General features: G+C 41.5%; 1 protein-coding gene across 1 annotated transcript; it reads right to left on the bottom strand.

The window, feature by feature from the left end:
* Positions 1–11,433: 11,433 nt before the first annotated feature.
* Positions 11,434–24,256, bottom strand: LOC118368414 (histone deacetylase 1). Its single transcript, XM_035752484.2, has 13 exons — positions 24,091–24,256; positions 23,313–23,425; positions 23,066–23,183; positions 22,842–22,916; positions 18,932–19,070; positions 18,640–18,781; positions 15,956–16,048; positions 15,584–15,833; positions 15,283–15,391; positions 13,985–14,115; positions 12,566–12,754; positions 12,419–12,473; positions 11,434–12,312 (listed from the first exon to the last, which is right to left on the bottom strand). Exons 1-13 carry the CDS (start codon positions 24,140–24,142, stop codon positions 12,285–12,287), a joined length of 1,494 nt encoding a protein of 497 aa, XP_035608377.1. The 5' UTR covers positions 24,143–24,256; the 3' UTR covers positions 11,434–12,284.
* Positions 24,257–24,259: the final 3 nt, after the last annotated feature.

The following is a 24,259-nucleotide window of genomic DNA, read 5'->3' as shown; positions in this document are numbered from 1 at the left end:
TGTGTGTGTGTGTGTGTGTGTGTGTGTGTGTGTGTGTGTGTGTGTGTGTGTGTGTGTGTGTGTATGTATATCCACAACCAAGGGAAGGTAGTGTAGGAGGGGGGGGGCGTTTTTAGAATCAATACCCAAACTCACACGGGGCCCAAGGGCAGTACAGGGGGACAGCCTGTCACTTCGCACACAGGGCCCTTGCCCGGAATGTGGCGCGTGTGAATTCTGGGGCAGGACGTTTGACTAGTATCCACCTGGTGGTAGTGTGGTATAAGAAATACATGTAATAAGTATGTATGTATGTATGTGTAGGTATGCATAGGCCATACATCATTGGAAGTACAATTGAAATTCCCTTCTGCTCTGTATTGACAGACAACTATTTCACAGGTAATAGAGGTGGGTCGTAGTTACAGTTAGTTAGACAATGATATGTGAAAACTGGGTCATTCCAACCATACAGTGTCTCTTGGACCTCATAACATTTCGGGAAAAGGTATATTTCTTCAATGTGTATTCTATCAGAAAAAGGACACGTTTGACTTTCAGAAAAACATATTGGTCAAGCTCAGGCACAGACTTTTTTTAGGTGCATTTTCCAACCTGTTAGGTGCATAATCCTAACAGGGTGGGCATTTGGCCATCGCTCTGTGAGTGAGCAATATTGAGCCAGCATAATGGTGAATGCTTGAAAAACATTTGAACTTCTCTATCAAACAAATTTAGAAATGTTAATTTTCTCTATAATTTTTCCTAATGGTGAAAATGTATGATTTGTACGTACAGACTAACAACATGAAACATGTAAAAATAGATAAAACTGAGTGTTTATTTATTTAGTTTTGCACCATTGTTTTCCCACCAAAGAAAAGATGGCACTTACTGAATGTGGTGTCATTGTAGGAAGGGTTATTATCTTAAATGGAGAATTACAGCAAACTAACAACGTGGACAGTGATATCAGGGCCACACAGAAAATCTTAAATAAAAAATAAATACAACCGATAAAAAAACGTTATTGATGAGAGAATTTAACTAGGACTATAAAATAATGAAAGATTGAATATTTTATGGCTTATTTCTTGTGGAAGTTGATGAATAACACCCAGGATCATAGCAAAACCACCTACATCCCAAAAAGTTTTTTTTAAATGCATAAAATTCCCATTCAAGGTCCATATTTTTTTGTTTTTAAGGTAAAGGACACCTGCCCTTATTTAAAGCTTTTATGGAATCCATATTTACACCACATAAAAAGTTATATTTCCTGGGGACAGAAAAGGCACAACCGCAAACTTGGAATGACTCAACTATGAATGACCCATACTCGATGAGGTTACAGCGCATACAAAACGCCACAATGGAACATATGGATTCCAAACATGCAGAAAATAAATATTGTGGTGGCAGCTGCAGAGAAGTACTTGGGGTTTCGAGATTTGACTTCGGAAGAGTCACAGCGTGTGTTGGTTGAGTGGTATCTCAGGCTGTTGGCCTGAGGTAGGATCAGATAGATTTAACCCTATGGCAACATTTTGTATAAACTAAGCTGTAACTTCAAGTATGGAAACATAGTTATCACATATCTTGTGTCACAAACTGTAGCTAGGCGAAGTGTAGCATCCTCATGTTGATGCACAAGCAACAATTGTCTATAATATTGACAAGATGGTCGACTGATCGCACTTAACAATGGAAATACATGTCCCCAAAGGCGAAAGGCAGGCGGGGGGAAGCGAGATCAGGTGGGAACCAATGACCTTCTGTAGAAAACATATCAATACGCTTGTAACAATCTAAGCATTATTAAACTTCTATTCACTCAAATAAGCCTCACCTATCAAAATAGCAAATCCTTTTTATCTTTAATTTGACACACTCTCATTGCCCCCCATACAAAAACTCCTCATTCGCGTTCCCCTGCTCAGATGTTGCATGCATCAACCAATGGTTGAGTGCTACGTCATTGAACTGTGTCATCGACTAACGGAATGTTATAACTTACAGTACCAGTCAAAAAATTGAGGGTTTTTATTTTTACTGTTTTCTACACGGTAGAATAATAGAAGACATCAAAACTATGAAATAACACACATGGAATCATGTAAATCAAATGTTATTAGTCACATAAGCCGAATACAACAGGTAGACCTTACAGTGAAATGCTTACTTACGAGCCCCTAACCAACAAAGCAGTTTAAAAGAAACAAAAAAATACGGATTAGAAATAAAAGTAACAAGTAATTAATGAGCAACAGTAAAATAACAATAGCTAGACTATATACAGGGGGGTACCTGTCAATGTGTGGCGGAACCGGTTAGTTGAGGTAATATGTATGTGGGTAGAGTTATTAAAGTGACTATGCATAAATGATAACAGAGAGTTGCAGCAGTGTAAAAGAGGGGGGCGGGGCAATGCAAATAATCTGGGAAGCCATTTGAGTAGGTGTACAAGACTTATGTCTTATGGGCTTGGTGCTCCGGTACCTCTTGCCGTGAAGTAGCTGAGGGAACAGTCTATGACTAGGGTGGCTGGAGTCTTTGACACTTATTAGGGCCTTCATCTGGCACCGTCTGGTATAGAGGTCCTGGATGGCAGGAAGCTTGGCCCCAGGGATGTACTGTGAAGATACTGGAGGAATCTATATCCACAGTAAAACGAGTCCTATATTGACATAACCTGAAAGGCCGCTCTTCAAGGAAGAAGCCACTGCTCCAAAACTGCCATAAAAAAAGCCAGACTACGGTTTGCAACTGCACATGGGGACAAAGATTGTACTTTTTGGAGAAATGTCCTCTGGTCTGATGAAACAAAAATTAGAACTGATTGGCCATAATGACCATCGTTATGTTTGGAGGAAAAAGGGGGAGGAATGGGCCAAAATTCACCCAACTTATTGTGGGAAGCTTGTGGAAGGCTACCCAAAAAGTTTTACCCAAGTTAAGCAATTTCAAGGCAATGCTACCAAATACTAATTGAGTGTAAGTAAGCTTCTGACCCACTGGGAATGTGATGAAAGAAATAAAAGCTGAAATAAATCACTCTGTACTATTATTCTGACATTTCACATTCTTAAAATATAGTGGTGATCCTAACTGACCTAAGACAGGGAATTTTTACTAGGATTAAATGTCAGGAATTGTGATTTCCTTAGGTATCGTGCACCAGCTGTTATTTACAAAAATACATAGCCCGCCACCCCTTGTCTTACCAGATGTCGCGGTTCTATCCTACCGGTACAGCGTATAACCAGCCAGCTGTATGTTGATAGTGTAGTCGTTCAGCCACGATTCCGTGACGCATTTGATATTACAGTTTTGAATGTCCCGTTGGTAGTTTAATCTTGCGCGTAGGTAATCTATTTTATTCTCCAATGACTGCACGTTTGCTAACAGAATGGAAGGAAGTGGGGATTTATTTGATCGCCTACGAATTCTCAGAAGGCAGCCCACCCTTTGGCCCCTTTTTCTCCATCACCTTTTATGGGAGAATTATGTACATATATGGAGGAACATAATACTATAACACAAGAGAGAGATACACTTATAGAGTGCATTTGCCATTCTGGTAAAATACATTGTCTATTGTATAGGAGAGGAGACCAGAGGAGGCCATAGATGTATAGTCTGCTGATCTTAGACAACCACATGAAGAGAAGGCGACACATAGGCGCCTAGGACAGCTGGACATACCAAGGTCAGAGGGTAATACAAAGGAGGGGGTCAGCCAAATGACCAACGGATGGATTATAGACATAGTTCACATATTTTTAGGACATGGAGATGCTGAAGGAATGACAGAAGAGACACATAGACTGCTGATCCGAGATAAAGACACACATTGAGCTAAGTGCAGGGACAAAGCAAGCCTATAGCATAGAGGAATGTATAGTATTTTTAGTATAGCTGGACACGCTAAAAACAGAGGAGACACATAGTCTGCTGACCCTAGATAACACACAAACAGGAGAACGCATTAAGCTGAGTGCAGGGAAAAAGCAAGGGTCTTGTCATCATTATAATCTGACGGAAAGCAGATATGGGCGTTATTGGGCTGAACAAGCAGGATGCACGGATTGAGATGTAACTTCATTTGCATGTGGGATGGACTCATATGTTCTATGTGTATAAATCAGAGCGAGTGCTCTGAAAAAGTGTGTGTGTTCCGCGGACCACTCCGGCTTGCAATACGTTGTATTAAAAAGTCTATTATTGAATTCACCAGTTCTTGTAAGCGTCATATTTGAATCGATTTTCCACGACACTTTTCAGGCAAATCACGGGGATCTGGGCCTGTTCCCGAGAAAGCAGTATATCGTTCGCGTCTGGCTCGTCAGACTCGTTAGAAGGCAAAAAACAATTCTGCCAGTCCGTGGTGAGTAATCGCAGTCCTAATGTCCAGAGTTTATTTTTAGTCATAAGAGACGGTAACGGCAACATTATGTACAAAATAAGTTTTCAAAAACGAGAAAAAAAAACATTGGTTGGGGACACGTAAAACGTCTGCCTCCTTCGAAAGTGGCCACCCTTTGCCTTGACAGCTTTGCACACTATTGGCATTCTCTCAACCACCTGGAATTTTTTATTTTTTTATTTTTTTATTTCACCTTTATTTAACCAGGTAGGCAAGTTGAGAACAAGTTCTCATTTACAATTGCGACCTGGCCAAGATAAAGCAAAGCAGTTCGACAGATACAACGACACAGAGTTACACATGTAGTAAAACAAACATACAGTCAATAATACAGTATAAACAAGTCTATATACGATGTGAGCAAATTAGGTGAGAAGGGAGGTAAAGGCAAAAAAGGCCATGGTGGCAAAGTAAATACAATATAGCAAGTAAAACACTGGAATGGTAGTTTTGCAATGGAAAAATGTGCAAAGTAGAAATACAAATAATGGGGTGCAAAGGAATGGGGAATAATGGGGTGCAAAATAAATAAATAAATTAAATACAGTTGGGAAAGAGGTAGTTGTTTGGGCTAAATTATAGGTGGGCTATGTACAGGTGCAGTAATCTGTAAGATGCTCTGACAGTTGGTGCTTAAAGCTAGTGAGGGAGATAAGTGTTTCCAGTTTCAGAGATTTTTGTAGTTTGTTCCAGTCATTGGCAGCAGAGAACTGGAAGGAGAGGCGGCCAAAGAAAGAATTGGTTTTGGGGGTGACTAGAGAGATATACCTGCTGGAGCGTGTGCTACAGGTGGGAGATGCTATGGTGACCAGCGAGCTGAGATAAGGGGGGACTTTACCTAGCAGGGTCTTGTAGATGACATGGAGCCAGTGGGTTTGGCGACGAGTATGAAGCGAGGGCCAGCCAAGGAGAGCGTACAGGTCGCAATGGTGGGTAGTATATGGGGCTTTGGTGACAAAACGGATTGCACTGTGATAGACTGCATCAAATTTGTTGAGTAGGGTATTGGAGGCTATTTTGTAAATGACATCGCCAAAGTCGAGAATTGGTAGGATGGTCAGAATGCTTTTTTGGAATGCTTTTCCAGCAGTCTTGAAGGAGTTCCCGCATTTGTTGACTGCTTTTCCTTCCTTCTGCAGTCCAATTCATCACAAACCATCTCAATTGGGGTGAGGTCGGGTGATTGTGGAGGCCAGTTCGTCTGATGCATCACTCTCCTTCTTGGTCAAATAACCCTTACACAGCCTGGAGGTTTGTTAGGTCATTGTCCTGTTGAAAAACAAATGATAGTTCCACTAAGCCCAAACCAGATGGGATGGCATATCGCTGCAGAATGCTGTGATAGCCATGTTGGTTAAGTGTGCTTTGAATTCTAAATAAATCACAGACAGTGTCAGCAGCAAAGCACCCCCACACCATCACACCTCCTCCTCCATGCTTCACGGTGAGAACCATGCAAGCAGATATCATCCGTTCACCTACTCTGCGTCTCACAAAGACACTGAGGTTGCAACTAAAAATCTCACATTTGGACTCATCAGACCAAAGGACAGATTTCCACCAGTCCAATGTCCATTGCTTGTGTTTCTTGGCCCAAGCAAGTCTCTTCTTATTATTGGTGTCCTTTAGTAGTGGTTTCTTTGCCGCAATTTGACCATGAAAGCCTGATTTCACAGTCTCCTCTGAACAGTTGATGATGAGATGTGTCACTTGAACTCTGATGCATTTATTTAGGCTGCAATTTCTGAGGCTGGAAACTAATAAACGTATCCTCTGCAGCAGAGGTAACTCTGGGTTTTCCTTTCTTATGGCGGTCCCCATGAGAGCCAGTTTCATCATAGTGCTTGATGGTTTTTAAAGTTCTTTACATTTTCGTTGACTGCTTGACTTTCATATCTTAAAGTAATGATGGGCTGTCATTTCTCTTTGCTTATTTGAGCTGTTCTTGCCATTGTATGGGCATGGTCTTTTACCAAATATAGCCATCTTCTGCATATCACCCCTACCTTGTCACAACACAACTGATTGGCTCAAATGTATTAAATTTACTTTTAAAAAGGCACACCTGTTAATTGAAATGCATTCCAGGCAAGTACCTCGTGAAGCTGGTTGAGAGAATGCCAAGGGTGTGCAAAGCTGTCATCAAGGCAAATGGTGGCTACTTTGAAGAATCTCAAATATATTTTCATTGGTTGAACACCTTTTTTGGTTACTACATGATTCCATATGTTATTTCATAGTTTTGTTGTCTTCACAATTATTCTACAATGTTGAAAATAATAAAAAGAAAAACCTTTGAATGAGTAGGTGTGTCCAAACTTTTGACTGGTACTGTGTGTGTGTGTGTGTGTGTGTGTGTGTGTGTGTGTGTATATCTATACAGTGGGGCAAAAAAAGTATTTAGTCAGCCACCAATTGTGCAAGTTCTCCCACTTAAAAAGATGAGAGAGGCCTGTAATTTTCATCATAGGTACACTTCAACTATGACAGACAAAATTAGAAGAAAAAAATCGAGAAAATCACATTGTAGGATTTTTATGAATTTATTTGCAATTGGTGGTGGAAAATTAGTATTTGGTCAATAACAAAAGTTTATCTCAATACTTTGTTATATACCCTTTGTTGGCAATGACCGAGGTCAAACGTTTTCTGTAAGTCTTCACAAGGTTTTCACACACTGTTGCTGGTATTTTGGCCCATTCCTCCATGCAGATCTCCTCTAGAGCAGTGATGTTTTGGGGTTGTTGCTGGGCAACAAGGACTTTCAACTCCCTCCAAAGATTTTCTATGGGGTTGAGATCTGGAGATTGGCTAGGCCACTCCAAGACCTTAAAATGCTTCTTATGATGCCACTCCTTCGTTGCCCGGGCGGTGTGTTTGGGATCATTATCATGCTGAAAGACCCAGCCTCGTTTCATCTTAAATGCCCTTGCTGATGGAAGGAGGCTTTCACTCAAAATCTCACGATACATGGCCCCATTCATTCTTTCCTTTACACGGATCAGTCGTCCTGGTCCCTTTGCAGAAAAACAGCCCCAAAGCATGATGTTTCCACCCCCATGCTTCACAGTAGCTATGGTGTTCTTTGGATGCAACTCAGCATTCTTTGTCCTCCAAATACGACGAGTTGAGCCTTTACCAAAAATTTATATTTTGATTTCATCTGACCATATGACATTCTCCCAATCTTCTTCTGGATCATCCAAATGCTCTCTAGCAAACTTCAGATGGGCCTGGACATGTACTGGCTTAAGCAGGGGGACACGTCTGGCACTGCAGGATTTGAGTCCTTGGCGGCGTAATGTGTTACTGATGGTAGGCTTTGTTACTTTGGTCCCAGCTCTCTGCAGGTCATTCACTAAGTCCCCCCGTGTGGTTCTGGGATTTTTGCTCACCGTTCTTGTGATCATTTTGACCCCACGGGGTGAGATCTTGCGTGGAGCCCCAGATCGAGGGAGATTATCAGTGGTCTTGTATGTCTTCCATTTCCTAATAATTGCTCCCACAGTTGATTTCTTCAAACCAAGCTGCTTACCTATTGCAGATTCAGTCTTCCCAGCCTGGTGCAGATCTACAATTTTGTTTCTGGTGTCCTTTGACAGCTCTTCGGTCTTGGCCATAGTGGAGTTTGGAGTGTGACTGTTTGAGGTTGTGGACAGGTGTCTTTTATACTGATAATAAGTTCAAACAGGTGCCATTAATGCAGGTAACGAGTGGAGGACAGAGGAGCCTCTTAAAGAAGAAGTTACAGGTCTGTGAGAGCCAGAAATCTTGCTTGTTTGTAGGTAACCAAATACTTATTTTCCACCATAATTTGCAAATAAATTTATTAAAAATCCTACAATGTGATTTTCTGGATTTTTCCTCTTCTCATTTTGTCTGTCGTGGTTGAAGTGTACCTATGATGAAAATTACAGGCCTCTCTCATCTTTTTAAGTGGGAGAACTTGTACATATATATATATATATATATATATATATATATAGATTAGGGTCGAATACATTTATTTCTATTGACTGATATCCTTATATGAACTGTAACTTAAAATCTTTGAAATTGTTTCAGGTTGCATTTATATTTTGTTCAGTACATAACATCTTGGTAATCAGGATTTATAAACTGGGTGGTTCGAGCCCTGAATGCTGATTGGCTGACAGCTGTAGTATGTCAGACCACATATCACGGGTATGACATTTGTTTTGCTGCTCTAATTACATTGGTTACCAGTTTAATAGCAATAAGGCACCTTGTGGGTTTGTCGTATATGGCCAATATACCACAGCTAAAGGGCTGTATCCAGGCACTCCGTATTGCGTAGTGACTAAGAACAGAACCTTTGCCATGGTATATTGGCCATATACCACACCCCTTCGGGCCTTATTGCTTAAATACAGTACACCTGGTACATTTTTGCCTACCCGTCACAATAGCTTTTTTGTTAATTGGCCCCTGCCCTCTTGCTGATGTGGGTGCTGTTGGTGGGCAGTTTTGTGTCAGGTCTTTTTGGCAACCACCTCCACTGTGGGGTTATCCATTTCCATGGTTAAGGCCATTATGAGTGGAGGTCAGGGCCTGCTGAAGCATTACAAGGTCCCTGATGCCATTGGCTACTCTAGCATTACCAACAAGTGCCACTTTGATCCCATAAGGATATACGTAAGTCCTTTAATAGAAAGCTAATAGACGGGATACACTTGTGTGAATATATTGAAGTTTCAAAAATGGAAGAGTTGAATTGATTGAACAGATTCTGTAAGTAGTGAGGTTATTTGTTTACAAGCAGAGACGAAAAAGGTGTCTGCATACATAGGTTCAGTTTGCACCTAGAATAACTTAGCTTGGCAAAATAAGTGAATGTCTGCGATCGTCTGCGCGCAATTTTACATCTAAAGAAGATTTTTTTTTGCATGAAAATGAGTCGTCTCTCGTTGAATGACAACAAACAATTAATTGAAGAATCCCGTCCATAGTTCCCACTCCTACTAGTAGTACTGTTGACCAATCACCGATGAATGGGCGTAAACTTTGGCTACTGAACTTTGACTTGCCTGAATAAAATAATAATGTGCATGAAGAACCAAACGAAAACCCTGGTGAACACCAAAACATACAAAAACGTCACAAAATTGTAATAATATATGCACAAACTGTTTCAACTGGGAAGCATGCGACAGGCTTTACACTATTCGACTAAAATACCATACTCACGCCTTTGTTCCTCACTAGGGAACTACTATTATTCTGCGGGTGCCTCTCATCCTTTTGTCTGTGGTGGAAGTGCTTCTCTCAGGCCAGCTGTTTCATTACCTGCACCTCCTTCCTCCACATGTGCAGGAGACCCAGGAAGATGGCCTACCCTCCTGGCATTGACTAACTACCCTCACATGAATGAGGAGTTATCTGACCTGAAGACTTGTAATAGCTCACAGAACTAGAGAGCTGAAGCCTATGTGTGGGTCTCTGGTGTGGGCTAATGCGGCCTTGAGGCGTGTGTATGATTGGTTTGTATCCAGGTCGGTCACAAAGTCCTGCATTCACTTACAAACTCCAATGCTAAACATTCATTAGTCGGATTCCATTCATTTTAATTTGATAGTTTCCACTTGTTGCCATTCCAATCCGATAGTCCGAAGTGTTTGGCACAAGCTATACATCTACAAATGATCGATTCTTCCATGCTCTAAAGTGAAGTCCACATAGTTCCTTCCAACTTCTTGTCTCTTTTTTTCAAAGAGAGACACGACTTGAAGCACCTTCGGCAGTGATTACAGCTTCAAGTCTTCTTGGGTATGACGCTACAAGCTTGGCTCACCTGTATTTGGGGAGTTTCTCCCATTCTTCTCTGCAGTTTGATGGGGAACGGAGCTCCGCAGCTATTTGCAGGTCTCTCCAGAGATGTTTGATCGGGATCAAGTCTGGGCCACTCAAGGACATTGAGACTTGTCCTGAAGCCACTCCTGTGTTTTTGCTGTGTGCTTAGGGTCGTTGTCCTGTTGGAAGGTGTAACTTTGCCCCCAGTCGGAGGTCCTGAGCAGGTTTCCATCAAGGCTCGCTTTAATTTGTTCCATTCACCTTCCTAGTCTCCCAGTCCCTGAAGAACATCCCCACAGCATGCTGCTGCCCCCACCATGCTTCACCGTAAAGATGGTATTGGCCAGGTGATGAGCGGTGCCTGTCCCCCCCCGACATGACTCTTGGCATTCAGGCCAAAGAGTTCAACCTTGGTTTCATCAGGCCAGAGAATCTGTTCTCATGGTCCGAGAGTCCTTTAGGAAAACTCCAACCTGGCTGTCATGTGCCTTTTACTGAGTGGCTTTCGTCTGGTCACTCTACCATGAAGGCCTAATTGGTGGAGTGCTGCAGAGGTGGTTGTCCTTCTGGAAGGTTCTCCCATCTCCACAGAGGAACTCTAGGTGAGGTGTCTTGGTGGTTCCAAACTTCTATTTAAGAATGATGGGAGGCCACTGTTTTTGGGTACCTTCTATGCTGCACATTTTTTGGTACCCTTCCCCCAGATCTGTGCCTCGACACAATCCAGTCTCGGAGCTCTAAGGACAATTCCGTCGACCCCATGGCTTGGTTTTTGCTCTGATATGCACCATCAACTGTGGGACCTTATATAGACAGGTGTGCCTTTCCAAATCGTGGACTCCAATCAAGTTGTGGAAACATCTCAAGGGTGATCAATGGAAACAGGATGCACCGGAGCTCAATTTCAAGTCTCATAGCAAAGGGTCTGAATACAAAAAACAATCCAATTCTGAAAATCAGTTCTGTCATTATGCGGTATTGTGTGAGGAAAACTATTTAATTTTAGAATAAGGCTTTAATGTATCAAAGTGAACAGGCCTGAATACTTTCCAAACGCACTGTACTTTTATATATATAGTGAATGTTAACTTAAACTTCTCTGCCATGTAAAATGAGCAACAGCCATGCTGGTAACTAGCAAACTACACCTGAAGATGTTTTTGAATTAACAACATGACATTAAATTATATTTCTGTAGATTAAATAAGACAAGTAGATTTTCATAGAATTGTTTTTATTAGTTTCTAAAAGTAGTCAAAGATTGTGCGGTCCTTCATATTTGTATGAAGTTTACAAGAACTCCAGAAAAAAAACACATCCATTTTAATTTTGCAGAATAAAATCACATCCACACAACACTGAATGTGTCCATTTTTGCTTGGCCAACTTTACTAAAAATGTTGTGGCATTACCAAAATACCTTTGAACATCCCATTCCAAGTGAAAAATCTAGGGACGCTGTTTTCATTGAAATGTGGGAATGACATGGGTCCTAAACAGTCACTGGTACTAAACAATAACCTCTGAAAATACTAAACTACAATACTGTGCTGGAAGTCCATCACGATTGTTTTGTTTTATCACATACTGGTGGAGCAGCATTCTATATTGTTAATTTGGGTAATACAGAATGCATACATCTTTGAGAAGTGGACCTAATTGTCATGCTTCAACTACATTTCCAAACGCACATAACAGTGGGACTAAATACACGAGTGGATTAAATAAATTAAACCCAAAAGATATAAAAAGCGTGATGCTAGGCCTGTAATATAGACTACAGAAAGGTTTGAGTAAGGAGAAGCAGGATAGGATAAAAAGATTTGAAACAAAATGGGCCTAAGCATACAGAAAACAGTACTTACAAATCACTCCATTTGAATTTCAGTCCTTGAACAGAAACATTTATATGTTCTAGAAAATATATTTAGCCCATTCCAATTTGAAGGAGCAGGATCTGTCATTAAAATGTATAGTCCTTCAGGGATATTCTTTGTAGCAGCCAGGAAAGGTAACTGCTCTGAAAAACAAAACCGGTAGGATCGCTTTAAGGAGAGCTAGGAGCTCCTCACGGTGTCTTGGACTCCTCTTTTGGCCTGTTGGATAAACAGGGAAAATGACTATTAGATTTTTTACAAACTTATGTAATGATGACTATTTGATACGACAAGTTTAAAATGGAGGTTTGAAATGTTTCCTCACCCCTTTGTGGAGGTGTCCATTTTCTCCTCATCTGGCACCTTTTCTTCTTTAACTTCTATAATAACAAAGCAACAACAAATAATCATCCTCACATGTTCAATGGGACCATGGTATGTCTGATATAGAACAAAGTAATGATTTTGATACCTTTCTTCTCATCAGCTTTCTTTTCGTCACCTGCTTTCTTCTCCTCACCCTCTTTGTCTTCCTCAGTCTTGGTCCTCTTGGCCTTCTTGAAGCTGGCTGCATTTCTGCGTCCGCCCCCTTGACCCTCAGCCTCGTCCTCAGAGTCGGAGAACTCCTCGTCACATGCTATCCTCTTATCGTGGGCACGGACTGCACAAAAGCAGAAGACAGGAGTATAAGCATCTCCGTGTGTGTGACATTAACTCACACACGAACTGCATACGGCGGGCAGATTACGTATGATACTCACCAAAAATATAAACATGTAAAGTGTTGGTCCCATGTTTCATGAGATGAAATATCACATTTTCTATATGCACAAAAATCGCCTTTCACGGATTTCGTGCACAAATGTGTTTCTCCCTTCCCTGAGCATTTCTCCTTTGCCAAGATAATGCCGCCACCTGACAGGTGTGGTATATCAACAACCTGATTAAACAGCATGATCATTACACTGGTGCACCTTGTGCTGGGGACAAGGCCCCACCAAAACACGCAATTGAGTCAACACAATGACACATGTCAAGTTGAGGGTGCATGCAATTGGCATGCTGACTGCAGGAATGTCCACATTTCTCTACTAAGCAGCCTCTAATGTAGTTTTAGAGAATTTGGTAGTACGTCCAACTGGCCTCACCACATGTAACCATGCCAGCCCAGGACCCCCCCATTTGGCTTCATCACCAGACCTGTGTACAAGCGGTTTGCCGATGTCAGCATTGTGAAGTGTCCCATGGTGGCGGTGGGGTTATAGTATGGGCAGGCATAAGCTACAGACAAATACAAAACTGCTTTTTATCAATAGCAATTTGAATGCACAGAGCTACGTTGACGAGATCCTGAGGCTCATTCATCACCTCATGTTTCAGCATGATAATACACGGCCCCATGTCACAAGGATCTGTACACAATTCCTGGAAGCTGAAAATGTCATGTCACCCATTGAGCATGTTTGGGATGCTTTGGATCAACAGGTACAACAGCCTGTTCCATTCCTGACAATGTTCAGCAAATTCGCACAGCCATTGGAGGTGTGGGACAACATTTCGATAGGCCACAATCGATAGGCCACAAACACCGCATGAGCCAAATGGTGGTCACACCAGATACGGCTGGTTCTGTGATCCACGCCTCTACCTTAAAAAAAAAATAAAAAAAACAGGATCTGTGCTCAGATGCAAATCCGTATTCCCAGTCAAGTGAATTCCATAAATTTGAGCCGAATGCATTCATTTCAATTGAAGTATTTCCTTCTATGAACTGTAAAATCTTTGAAATTGTTGCATGCGTTTACATTTTTTATTTGGTGTATTTGCAAACTGGGCAAAGAACTTACACAAGATGTTTTTGCTATGAATCACATCTCAATACAAAACTTACTGGAGATGCGTTTGTTAGGGTCTTCCTCCTCCTCGTCGCCACTGTCCTCCTGCACAGCATCTTCTGGGATGGCCTGCATCTGGACCCCCGGGGCATGGGGCAGCATGCGCAGGTTCTCAAACAGACGCTGCCTGAAGGGACACACATACAAGTGACATTAAACTAAATGATATCTCAACACAATTATAATAGTGCCAAAAATACACTCATGACACATCAAGGATCAAATGTATAACATAAGTGCAGCAATATGACCTTTTTGGTAAGTGAAATGACCTGATTAACATAAATAACTACACAACCAAAAGTATGCAGACATCTCTTCAAATTAGTGGATTCAGCCATTTCAGCCACACCCGTTGCTGACGGGTGTATAAAATCACCACAGCCATGAAATCTCCATAGACAAACATTTGCAGAAGAATGGTCTTCCTGAAGAGCTTAGTGACATTCAACGTGGCACCATCATAGGATGCCACGTCCCCAACAAGTCAGTTTGTCAAATTTCTGTCCTGCTAGTGCTGCCCCGGGCAACTGTAAGTGCCGTTATTGTAAAGTGGAAAGATCTTGGAACAACAGCTCAGTCACGAAGTGGTAGGCCACAAGCTCACAGAACCGGACCAGAGTCCTGAAGCATGTAAAAATCTGCCCTTATTTGCAACACTCACTACCAAGGTCCAAACCGCCTCTGGAAGCATCAGCACAAGAACAGTTAGTCGGGAGCTTTGTGAAATGGGTTTCTATGGCCGAGCAGCTGCCCACAAGCACGATGCCGAGCATCGTCTGGAGTGGTGGAAAGATCACTGCCATTGGACTCTGGAGCAGTGGAAACGTGTTCTCTAGAGTGATGAATCACACTTCATCTGGCAGTCCGAAGGACAAATCTGGGTTTGGCAGATTCCAGGAGAACGCTACCTGCCCCAATTCATAGTGCCAACTGTAAAGTTTGGTTGTGGAGGAATAACGGTCTGGGCTAGACTCCTTAGTTCCAGTCAAGGGAAATCTTAACGCTACAGCATACAATGACATTCTAGATTATTCTGTGCTTCCAATTTTGTGACAACAGTTTGAGAAAGGCCCTTTCCTGTTTCAGCATGACAATGCCCCTGTGCACAAAGCGAGGTCCACAAAGAAATGGTTTGTCGAGATAGATAGATATAAGCTACACTACATGGTCTATCTATATAATCTATACTAAGAACCAAACTAGAGATGTTACTTCATGACAGGAAAAAAATATGTTTAATGATGTACAGTATGACTAAAGAGCACAATAAAAGGTGTGGTCAAGGACTCACTTGATCTTCTCCAGGTAGTCATTGGTGTTCTGGTTGGTCATGTTAGAGGGGCTGATGTGCAGTTTGAAGTCCGGCCCAAAGTACTCAAAGTAATCATTGTATGGAAGCTCTGTGGAGAAACACCAATGTGTTATCAACACGGTGGGCAGTGGCATGTCTGCTTTAGCAGAACCTATCCTTAAAACACTCATGCTCCTCTGACCTGTCAAAAGCAACTGTCAAAGATAGTCACACTAGAAAGTAAAAAGTCCACTAGAAAGTAAAAAGTCCACAAATCAAATGGTGCTGCAGGAGAGCTCACCATTGGGTATGGCGCTGTCCAGGGCCACAGCTGTCTCATAGGTCCAGCAGCGGGCCACGTTCCGGATGGTGTAGCCTCCACCACCCAGCATCAGCAGGGGCAGGTTGAAGCTCTTCATGTACTCCACACACTTAGCATGGCCTTTGATGGTGAGGTTAAAGCAGCCAAGCCTGTCTCCTGAGAGGGAGTCAGCTCCACACTGAAGAACCACTGCACTAGGCTGGTACATCTCCATCACCTTAGCCATGATCTACACACAGATATAAAATTACACGATATGGTTGGCTAAATGGAAACAAGGTCTATCTACATGGTCTATTTGAGTTACAGGGAGAAAAGATTAAACACTAAAGAAAAAAATGTAAGACTTACAGGTTTGAATATGGCTTCGTAAGACTCGTCGTCTATACCATCTCTCAGAGGGTAATTCACAGCATAGTACTTGCCCTTCCCGGCGCCAATATCCTTGAGGAGAAAAAAAAAGTCAGTCAACTACAAATGTTGACAGTTAATTGACCATTAAGATGAATGAGAATATATTTTACAGCAACAACCTGCGGAAGGGTTACAGGGAGAGGAGACCAACGTCAACCAATAAAGCATACAGGAAACTACAAGCAACAGGCCATGAAATTGGAATTCAAAGTATCCTTTGGATGCCATTTAATAAACAATGCCTGCCAATATTGGTAATATAATATTGCAATGCTTAAAAGCCAGATCAATGCCAGTGGGCTGGACAGACCAGAATATTGCGACCATAACCATGAATACAAAAGGTTCCAAAGAAACCCCCTAGGATTGAAGTCTAGAGAAATTCTCAAACATTTAATCGTGAGCTTTTTCTAAATGATTTGGCTGCTGTACCCTGGGAGCTGATTTATCTAGAGGATGAACTAAATCACACTACAGAATGTTTTATTGATTTGCTCACTGAGGTAATGGACCATCATGCCCCTATAAGAAAGAGTACAGTTGGTGCTCATCCATCTCCATGGATTGATGGAAAGTCTTAACAGCCAAGTCAAAATTAGAAATTGAAGAGAATTTTAGAACAGTAAGTAATTATGCAGTTAAATTGAATAGAAAGAGTTTACAACAATTATTTTATTGATTGTAAAAATGCAACAAAAAAAAGGTACGGAACACAGTTAAGGGCTTATCTAGTGTGGTTGACGGGAGAATAATAACAAAACCAGTTGATATTGCCAATCATTTTTGCAGATTATTTAAACTATTTTTAAAACAAATAATTTATTTACTGAGCAACAATGTAAACATAGCTTGTTTGGAAGAATGTATTGTCCAATGGATTGATGATCATTTTATGAGCAACAAGATCTGCTCTTTTAGTCTACAAACAGTGTCAGTGGAGGAGGTATTAAACCTATTCAAGTCATTACCTGATGGTAAACCTACAGGTTATGGTCTTAGGGACAATTCGCTTCGCTGTGTTGCTCCAAAGATTGCAGTTCCACTGAGACATTTAATTGGTCACTGGAAAAGGGGATGATTGCAAATGTATGGAAGCATGCGAAACGGTGTCCTATTCCGAAAGACAGCAAAGAACCCATTACTCCTGCCAATAGTCGACCAATTAGTCTACTCCCTACACTCAGTAAGATATTGGAGGGTATTGTGAGTAGACAAATATGGGAGTACATGTAAAATAATGATCTGATTACAGCCAATCAGCATGGTTCTCTCAAAAACCATTCCACTACATTGGTTGACATAAATGACCAGTGGCTCAATGGGATGAATAATGGCAAGTTTGTGGGTGTACTATTTTTAGATTTCAGTGCAGCATTTGATTTAGTGGATCATGAACTAATTGACTAAATTAATGCATTATGGTTAAGGAGGTGGCATTGAATTGGGTACAGTCATATCTGACAGGAAACAGTCCACCTATATCAATTGTTCATTTTCTACCCCTCATGTTAAACTGTGGAATACCGCAGGACAGCTGCCTTGGGCCACTTCTTTATTTAATATTTACCAACGATCTTCCCTATGCCTTAGCTGAAACTCAAGCAACTATATTTGCAGATGACACTACAATGTCTGCAGCAAGACAATCGGTTCAACAGGTACAGCAAGCTTTGGAGAATATCAGGGAGTGGGTTTGCCAGAACAAACTTGTTTTAAACATCAAGAAAACCAAAGTTATGCTGGTCTGTTCGACTAGGAAAAGGCCAAAACAGCATGGGATACAATTAAGTTTGGAAGGAGTACAAATTGAAGAAGTGTCAGAAACCAAAATATTGGGGATGCAGCTAGACAGCTGCTTATCATGGTCGTCTCAAATAACTAATGTAACAACATTTATTAAAACAGCATGCAAAATCAGAAGGATAAGCTAAATATTTACCAAGAAAAGTTCTTAAGCAAATAACACAGGCATTAATTGAGAGTCAGGTTAACTACTGTTCTGTGGTCTGGGGAAATGCATCATCAAGTGAAGTTAGGTGGCTGCAGAATGCACAGAACAAAGCAGCAAGGATTGTTTTACGGTAGAGATATGGTTATTCTGTTGCGGCCATGCAATGTTCTTGGTTGGTCATCAATCGACAAGATAAATTGGAAAAAACATGCTTATTTTATTTCATAACATACATAATTTAACAGCCAAGTTCTATTCACAACGGTATTCAGTTGGTAAGAGACAGACATTGCGTAAATACTAGGAATAGATTGTCCACCATCTACGCATTATCCAGACAGAAAAGAGAAATAGGGAAAAGAACACGTCGATATAGAGCAATAAAGAAATGGAATAAATTACCTGCACAAACCAGAAACCTTCCAATATATAAATTAACATTTTAAAACCACTTAAATATAATATAGAAATGTTGAGGGACTATAGTAGATGAAGAATCAATATTTTTTTAGATAGAGTATTAATTGGGTCATTATGCTAGTATATTATGTGTTTGTAATAGTGTGTTATATGTGAAAATGTGTTCGTATTATAAGTTGTATTTTAATGTTTGAGGACTCTTGGAAGAGTACGGGGACTAAAAGCGATCCAAATCAAATCTCAAACTCACCCTCAGGTCTCCGGTGCCGGGGAAGTACTCTCCATACTTGTGGAAGGACACAGTCATGACCCTGTCTGTGGTGTAAAACGCCTCCTCCACTCCATCTCCATGGTGGATATCAATGTCAATGTACAGGACTCTCTGGTGGTATCTGGGGGAGAAAAGATTCAGCAACAGAATGAATGATACTTCTAAATGTGGTGTACCTATGGGGTCCCAATGTGAAGTTACTATTTAATTCAGTAGTCTACAATATTTCCTATGTAAACTTGATCAAGTGCTGTGGGCCTGTTTGACTCACTTCAGTAACTCCAGAATGGCGAGCACAATGTCATTCACATAGCAGAAACCTGACGCCTCCGACTTCTTGGCATGATGGAGGCCTCCGGCCCAGTTAATGGCAATGTCTGTCTGCTGTTTGTTCAGCTTCACAGCTCCAGCTAAAAACACAGGACAAGAGAAGCCAGTCGGAGAATCAGAGCACATGAAACTATAGCTATATTTTGTGTTTTGTCAATTACAGGAAGAGGACAAGTAAGCCAGAAAAATATTCCAACTATCCAGGCAAAACGTGTCATCCAACGCCCAATGTGCAAAACCGATGTCAAAGCTGACGTGCATACCTATATAATGAAGGTACATGGTGTAATGACGCCACGTAAAATTGAGCTACATGCGCAACATAGCATTCCTAAACTAGCCCAAAATGTCTGCGGTGTGGATCAAGCAGTCAACAAGTCAAGCAGTCATTTGAAAGAGTAACAAAATATCAGCGAGACGATTCAAAGGCAAAATCCATTAAAGCCAAGATAATGGAATTCATTGCCCTTGACAATCAACCGTTCTGTGTCGTGTGTGATGTTGGCTTTCACAGACTGGTCAAGCAACGGTTAACACTACCAAGTGCGCTATTTTTCCGATGTTGCCCTACTGGAGTTACAGTAATAGCGTCACTGCTATGAGCTTCACGACATACATACTATGGAATGCCATTTGGGTCTTTGCATGTCCAAAAGATAGCACTGTCAAAGCTGTACAAAAGTCTGCAAACACCGGCCACGAACGATATGTTTACAAAACCGGGTAGGTAATAAAGAATCATTTGTTCGACCTCAACTTCTGAGGTGGCTAGCTTTAGCTTGGAACCTAGCTAGCACCAACACAACCAGTTTAAAAACAATGACCAGTAGAAACTGCAGTCATTTTCATTATTCTCAACAATGACTTAGGAATCCTTGAGTAAGTATTGTTGTTGGCTTATTGAAATTGAACTTCAGTTCATGAAAATAAATAGCTAGCCAGCTAACGTTATAAGCAGCCATCTAGCTTCATCTGGCTAGTGAGGCTCGACCGGACTATGTGTTGTGAAAATAGCCACAATAAGGGTTTGCCACAATAGCGGACTTTGCAGTTTTCCTTAAAAAAAAGAAAAAAGTACGAGGCCTCCTGGGTGGCGCAGTGGTCTAAGGCACTTTGCAGTGCTAGCTGTGCCACCAGAGACTCTGGGTTCGACCCCAGGCTCTGTCACAGCCAGCCGCGACCGGGAGGCCCATGGGGTGGCGACCAAAATTGGCCTAGCGTCGTTCAGGTTAGGCCGGCAAGGATATCCTTGTCTCATCGCGCACTAGTGACTCCTGTGGCAGGCAGGGCACAGTGCATGCTGACCAGGTCGCTAGGTGTACAGTGTTTCCTTCGACACATTGTTAGTGAAGCGGATTTTTGTTTTGCTATGTTTTTGGGGAAGAACATTGTTTGCATCCATGAGCTAGCTAGCTTTTGTTTTATGACCAGCACGGTAGGTACGCGTCGATGAATCGTTTTGACATATGTAATACAAGTGATAGTGTAATAGCCATGTAAAAAAATTATGAATGCATAAAATTATCGTGACAGGCAGTCCAAATCAGGTCCTGATTGGCCAAATACCATCTTTTGACATGCAAAGACCCAAGCTGGGTTACATAGGAATCCTGGATGAGAATGAAACAGCACAGCAAGTAAGTGAAAGAAATAGGTTTTGATTATATTTTACTGGTAATGAGGACATGCGTAAATGCCAACAAAATATATTTTTGGTCAGTGTGGTGCGTGTGTAACATTCAACTTGGCAAGTCGGTTAAGAACAAATTCTTATTTACAATGCCGGCCTACCCCGGACGACGCTGGGCCAATTGTGCGCCACCCTATGGAACTCCCAATCACGGCCAGATGTGATACTGCCTGGATGCAAACCAGGGACTGTAGTGACGGCTCTTGCACTGAGTTGCAGTGCCTTAGATTGCTGCGCCCATGTGTTAACTATTTAACTGTACGAGAATGCTTAAAAGGCCTTAAGTTGTAAATACTGGTTATCGGTATCAGGTTTGTTTTGGCAAAGAAAATATTGGATATCGGTCAAAAATGTAATATCGGTGCATCACTAGTTCAACACGCTCCTTTCTTTAGCCACCAATGGATCACAGTGTATCCATATGGCAGAGGCTGGTGATCTCGCATTAGTTTAATTGATACTTTTAAAAATGTTGCCTTTTAATTCACACTTTACTGATTAACCACAGGACAATGCTTTTGAGAAACAAACTTGGTTATTGAAATGAAACAGTTCCACAAAAATGTGCATATGAAAATCATAACTGGCACACAGATCAGTAGGATAAACTGGAAGCTTCCCGACTTGAAACCCACACATCATCTATAATGTCTTTATAAAATAATTGCCTCCATCTTGTCTTGGTCAGATTCTGGCTACTTTGAAGTAAGGTGAGACATGCCTCATATGAAATAAAACATTTAGGTTTCAAACAATTAAGTACGTTTTTAAAATGTATACTGCCTCCAGCTCACATTGTAAAGTGGTGGGTGACTTGGTGATATCCTGTTGGCTGCACTTGAATGGGAGGCCTGCTTCAATTACCAGGTGAGATTATTATTATTATTTTTTTAAATAGCCCTTTTAAATCATGCACCAAAACAGTTAACATGCGATTGCATTTATAATTGTGCAATTACTGAGTTTATAAAAAGCATGTGCAAGTCCAGCAGTAAGTGGCTGAGGAGCTGCATCAGAAAGGCTCTGTATGCTGTGCGCCTGTGATAGAGACAAGACATGACGACAAACAAAAATACACCCGCCAATTTAATTCCACTTAAGTACCGTAATTGCTGGACTATTAAGCGCACCCGAATATAAACCGCACCCACTGAATTATTTTAAGAAAATATGTATTTTGTACATAAGCCGCACATGTCTATAAGCCGCAGGTGCCTACCGGTACATTGAAACAAATTAACTTTCCACAGCCTTTAAACGAAACACGGCTTGTAACAAAAATTAAACAGTAGCCCACCAGTAAAGTCATTGGTCACCATCTTCCTCCTCCTGTGCACTGAAACCACTGAAGTGGTTGTTGAAGTGGATTTTTTGACAATGCTCCACGCTGTCAGGACCCACTGGCAGACTTGAACATAAGTTGTTCTTCGCATGCAGCCCGTTTTAGTGAAGGATTTCTCCCCACTTGTCATCCAAGCCTCCCACTGAACACGGAGCGCCACCTTAAATGCACGATTTACACTGATGTCGAGTGGCTGCAAATACTTTGGGCCGTCTGCTTTTCTTCCCTCTGAAAGGTTTGTTGTTTGTGTTCTTTTTGCACTGAGTCAGTTCCTCACGCTGCGGTTTACAAAGTCTTATAATCGACTCATTAAGGCCAAGCTCCCATGCAGCAGCTCCATTTCCTTTTCCAACAGCCAGATCGATCGCCTTCAACTTGAAAGCTGCATCATATGCATTTCTCGTGTCTTTGCCATGATGAGGGTGACAAAATTACTACCGTAATCAGAATGATGGAAAGTTTGAGCGCGCTCGATTTACGTCACATTATGTGACGGTGCTCAGTTTTTTGGCGGCATGAATCTTGTGAAAGCAGGAAAAAAATCCATAAATTAGCCGAGTCATTGTATAAACCACGAGGTTCAAAGTGTGGGAATAAAGTAGCGGCTTATAGTCCGGAAATTACGGTATGCATATTATAGCCCAATAAGGAAATGGTCATATGCATTTCCATCAACGATTGAAAGCATTATTTTGCAATTGGATATTTTTTGGCCAGCAACAGTATTAAAAAAAAAATAAAAAAATAAAATTGGACCAAAAGCCGGTACTTGCGGCTAACAGAAACCGTGCTACACATGAACATGACCGATTAACTTACCAACAGAGCCTCCTGTTGAGAGCTGGCAGAACTCAAACAGGCCATCAAACACAGGGCAATCCTCTCCAACGTTAACTGTGTGGCAAGTACAGAAAACATGTTAATTACAATCCATGACAGCAGCAAAAACAATGACAAAGCTTTACGAGATGTTTTCCCAAAGAAATGTGACTTTTCATGGGCTACATCTAAAATGTATAGGTATATCTCTGCCTCAAACTCACATCTCTGCATCTGTTTGCTGTACTCTGACATGTTGTCTGGCCGAATGGAACGCAGGAACTTGATGTAGTCGTCACTGTGGTACTTGGTCATCTCCTCACCATTGGCTTTGTGAGGTCGCTGTACAGAGACATGGAGAAGACCAATTAATGACACCTTAAAAACCAGGCACTACATTTTCAATTGGGAACTATTGCGCATGCAGGCGTTCTGCTGCGCTTACAAATCGTCTCAAGGTTTTCAACATACGTATATCTCCATCTTTCTGTAGAGACCATAGTTCAGCAAGAGGTTGTGTGTCATGCGGATACGGTGTGGCTTCATGGGGTGGCCCTGGCCATAGTAGTAATTCCCAACATCACCTTTGAATGAAGAGAGGAAAATAGTGAACATAAGCAGACATCCAACGAATGCATCATCCTAGCTTGTTGTTCAGTACAGCATAGTCTGGCTAACGTTGCAATAAAACTTTTGCGTTGATTAATAGTAACAATTCGGACCACGACATATGCACAGCCGCAGACAATGGACGGCCACTTACGTGCAAACAAGCTGGCCAATGCAACGGAACTGGGTGCATTTTTTATAGAGACTCGCTATGATGGTAGCAAGCTTAATACGCCCAGGAAGTGAAATAGGTTAACGTTAACTAATAGTAGCTAACGTTGCTAGCCATCTTCGTGGTTTGTGGATTCCAATGCTTGCATAGCTAGCTAATGGGTCCTGCCAATGTGTTCTCCCTTTGTCCAAGCTAGCAAGCTAATCGACGACGTGGACAAGTAACTTGACGTTACTACACATTGGATGATAATGTGGCATTAGTGAACATTTTCTGAACGATCAATTTAACCTAAAGATTTTGAAAATGCCTCGCTCTTGCACAAAGGGAATCTGCACGTTTGCACATCGGAGCTAGATAACGTTAGCTAATGTTAGCTGGCTAATCTAACCACAAATTGAACCATTTGCACCAGTCTAACAAAGCACATTGTACAATTAGTCAATGTGGAGGCAAATCAGTACTTACCATCATAATAGTAGCAAACTTTTTTCTTTGTTCCTTGAGAACTCAGCGCCATTTTACCTTATTTTACAGCACAGACTACAATTAGCGAAAAGCGGCAGCTGTACTTCGGAAAACGGATGGATACAATCCGATAATTTGTAGAACGTCACTTGAACCAATCAAGTAGTAG

This window comes from Oncorhynchus keta, chromosome 35, assembly GCF_023373465.1.
Source record: "Oncorhynchus keta strain PuntledgeMale-10-30-2019 chromosome 35, Oket_V2, whole genome shotgun sequence".
Lineage (NCBI taxonomy): Eukaryota > Metazoa > Chordata > Actinopteri > Salmoniformes > Salmonidae > Oncorhynchus > Oncorhynchus keta.
This window is presented reverse-complemented; position numbering and strand designations above follow the sequence as displayed.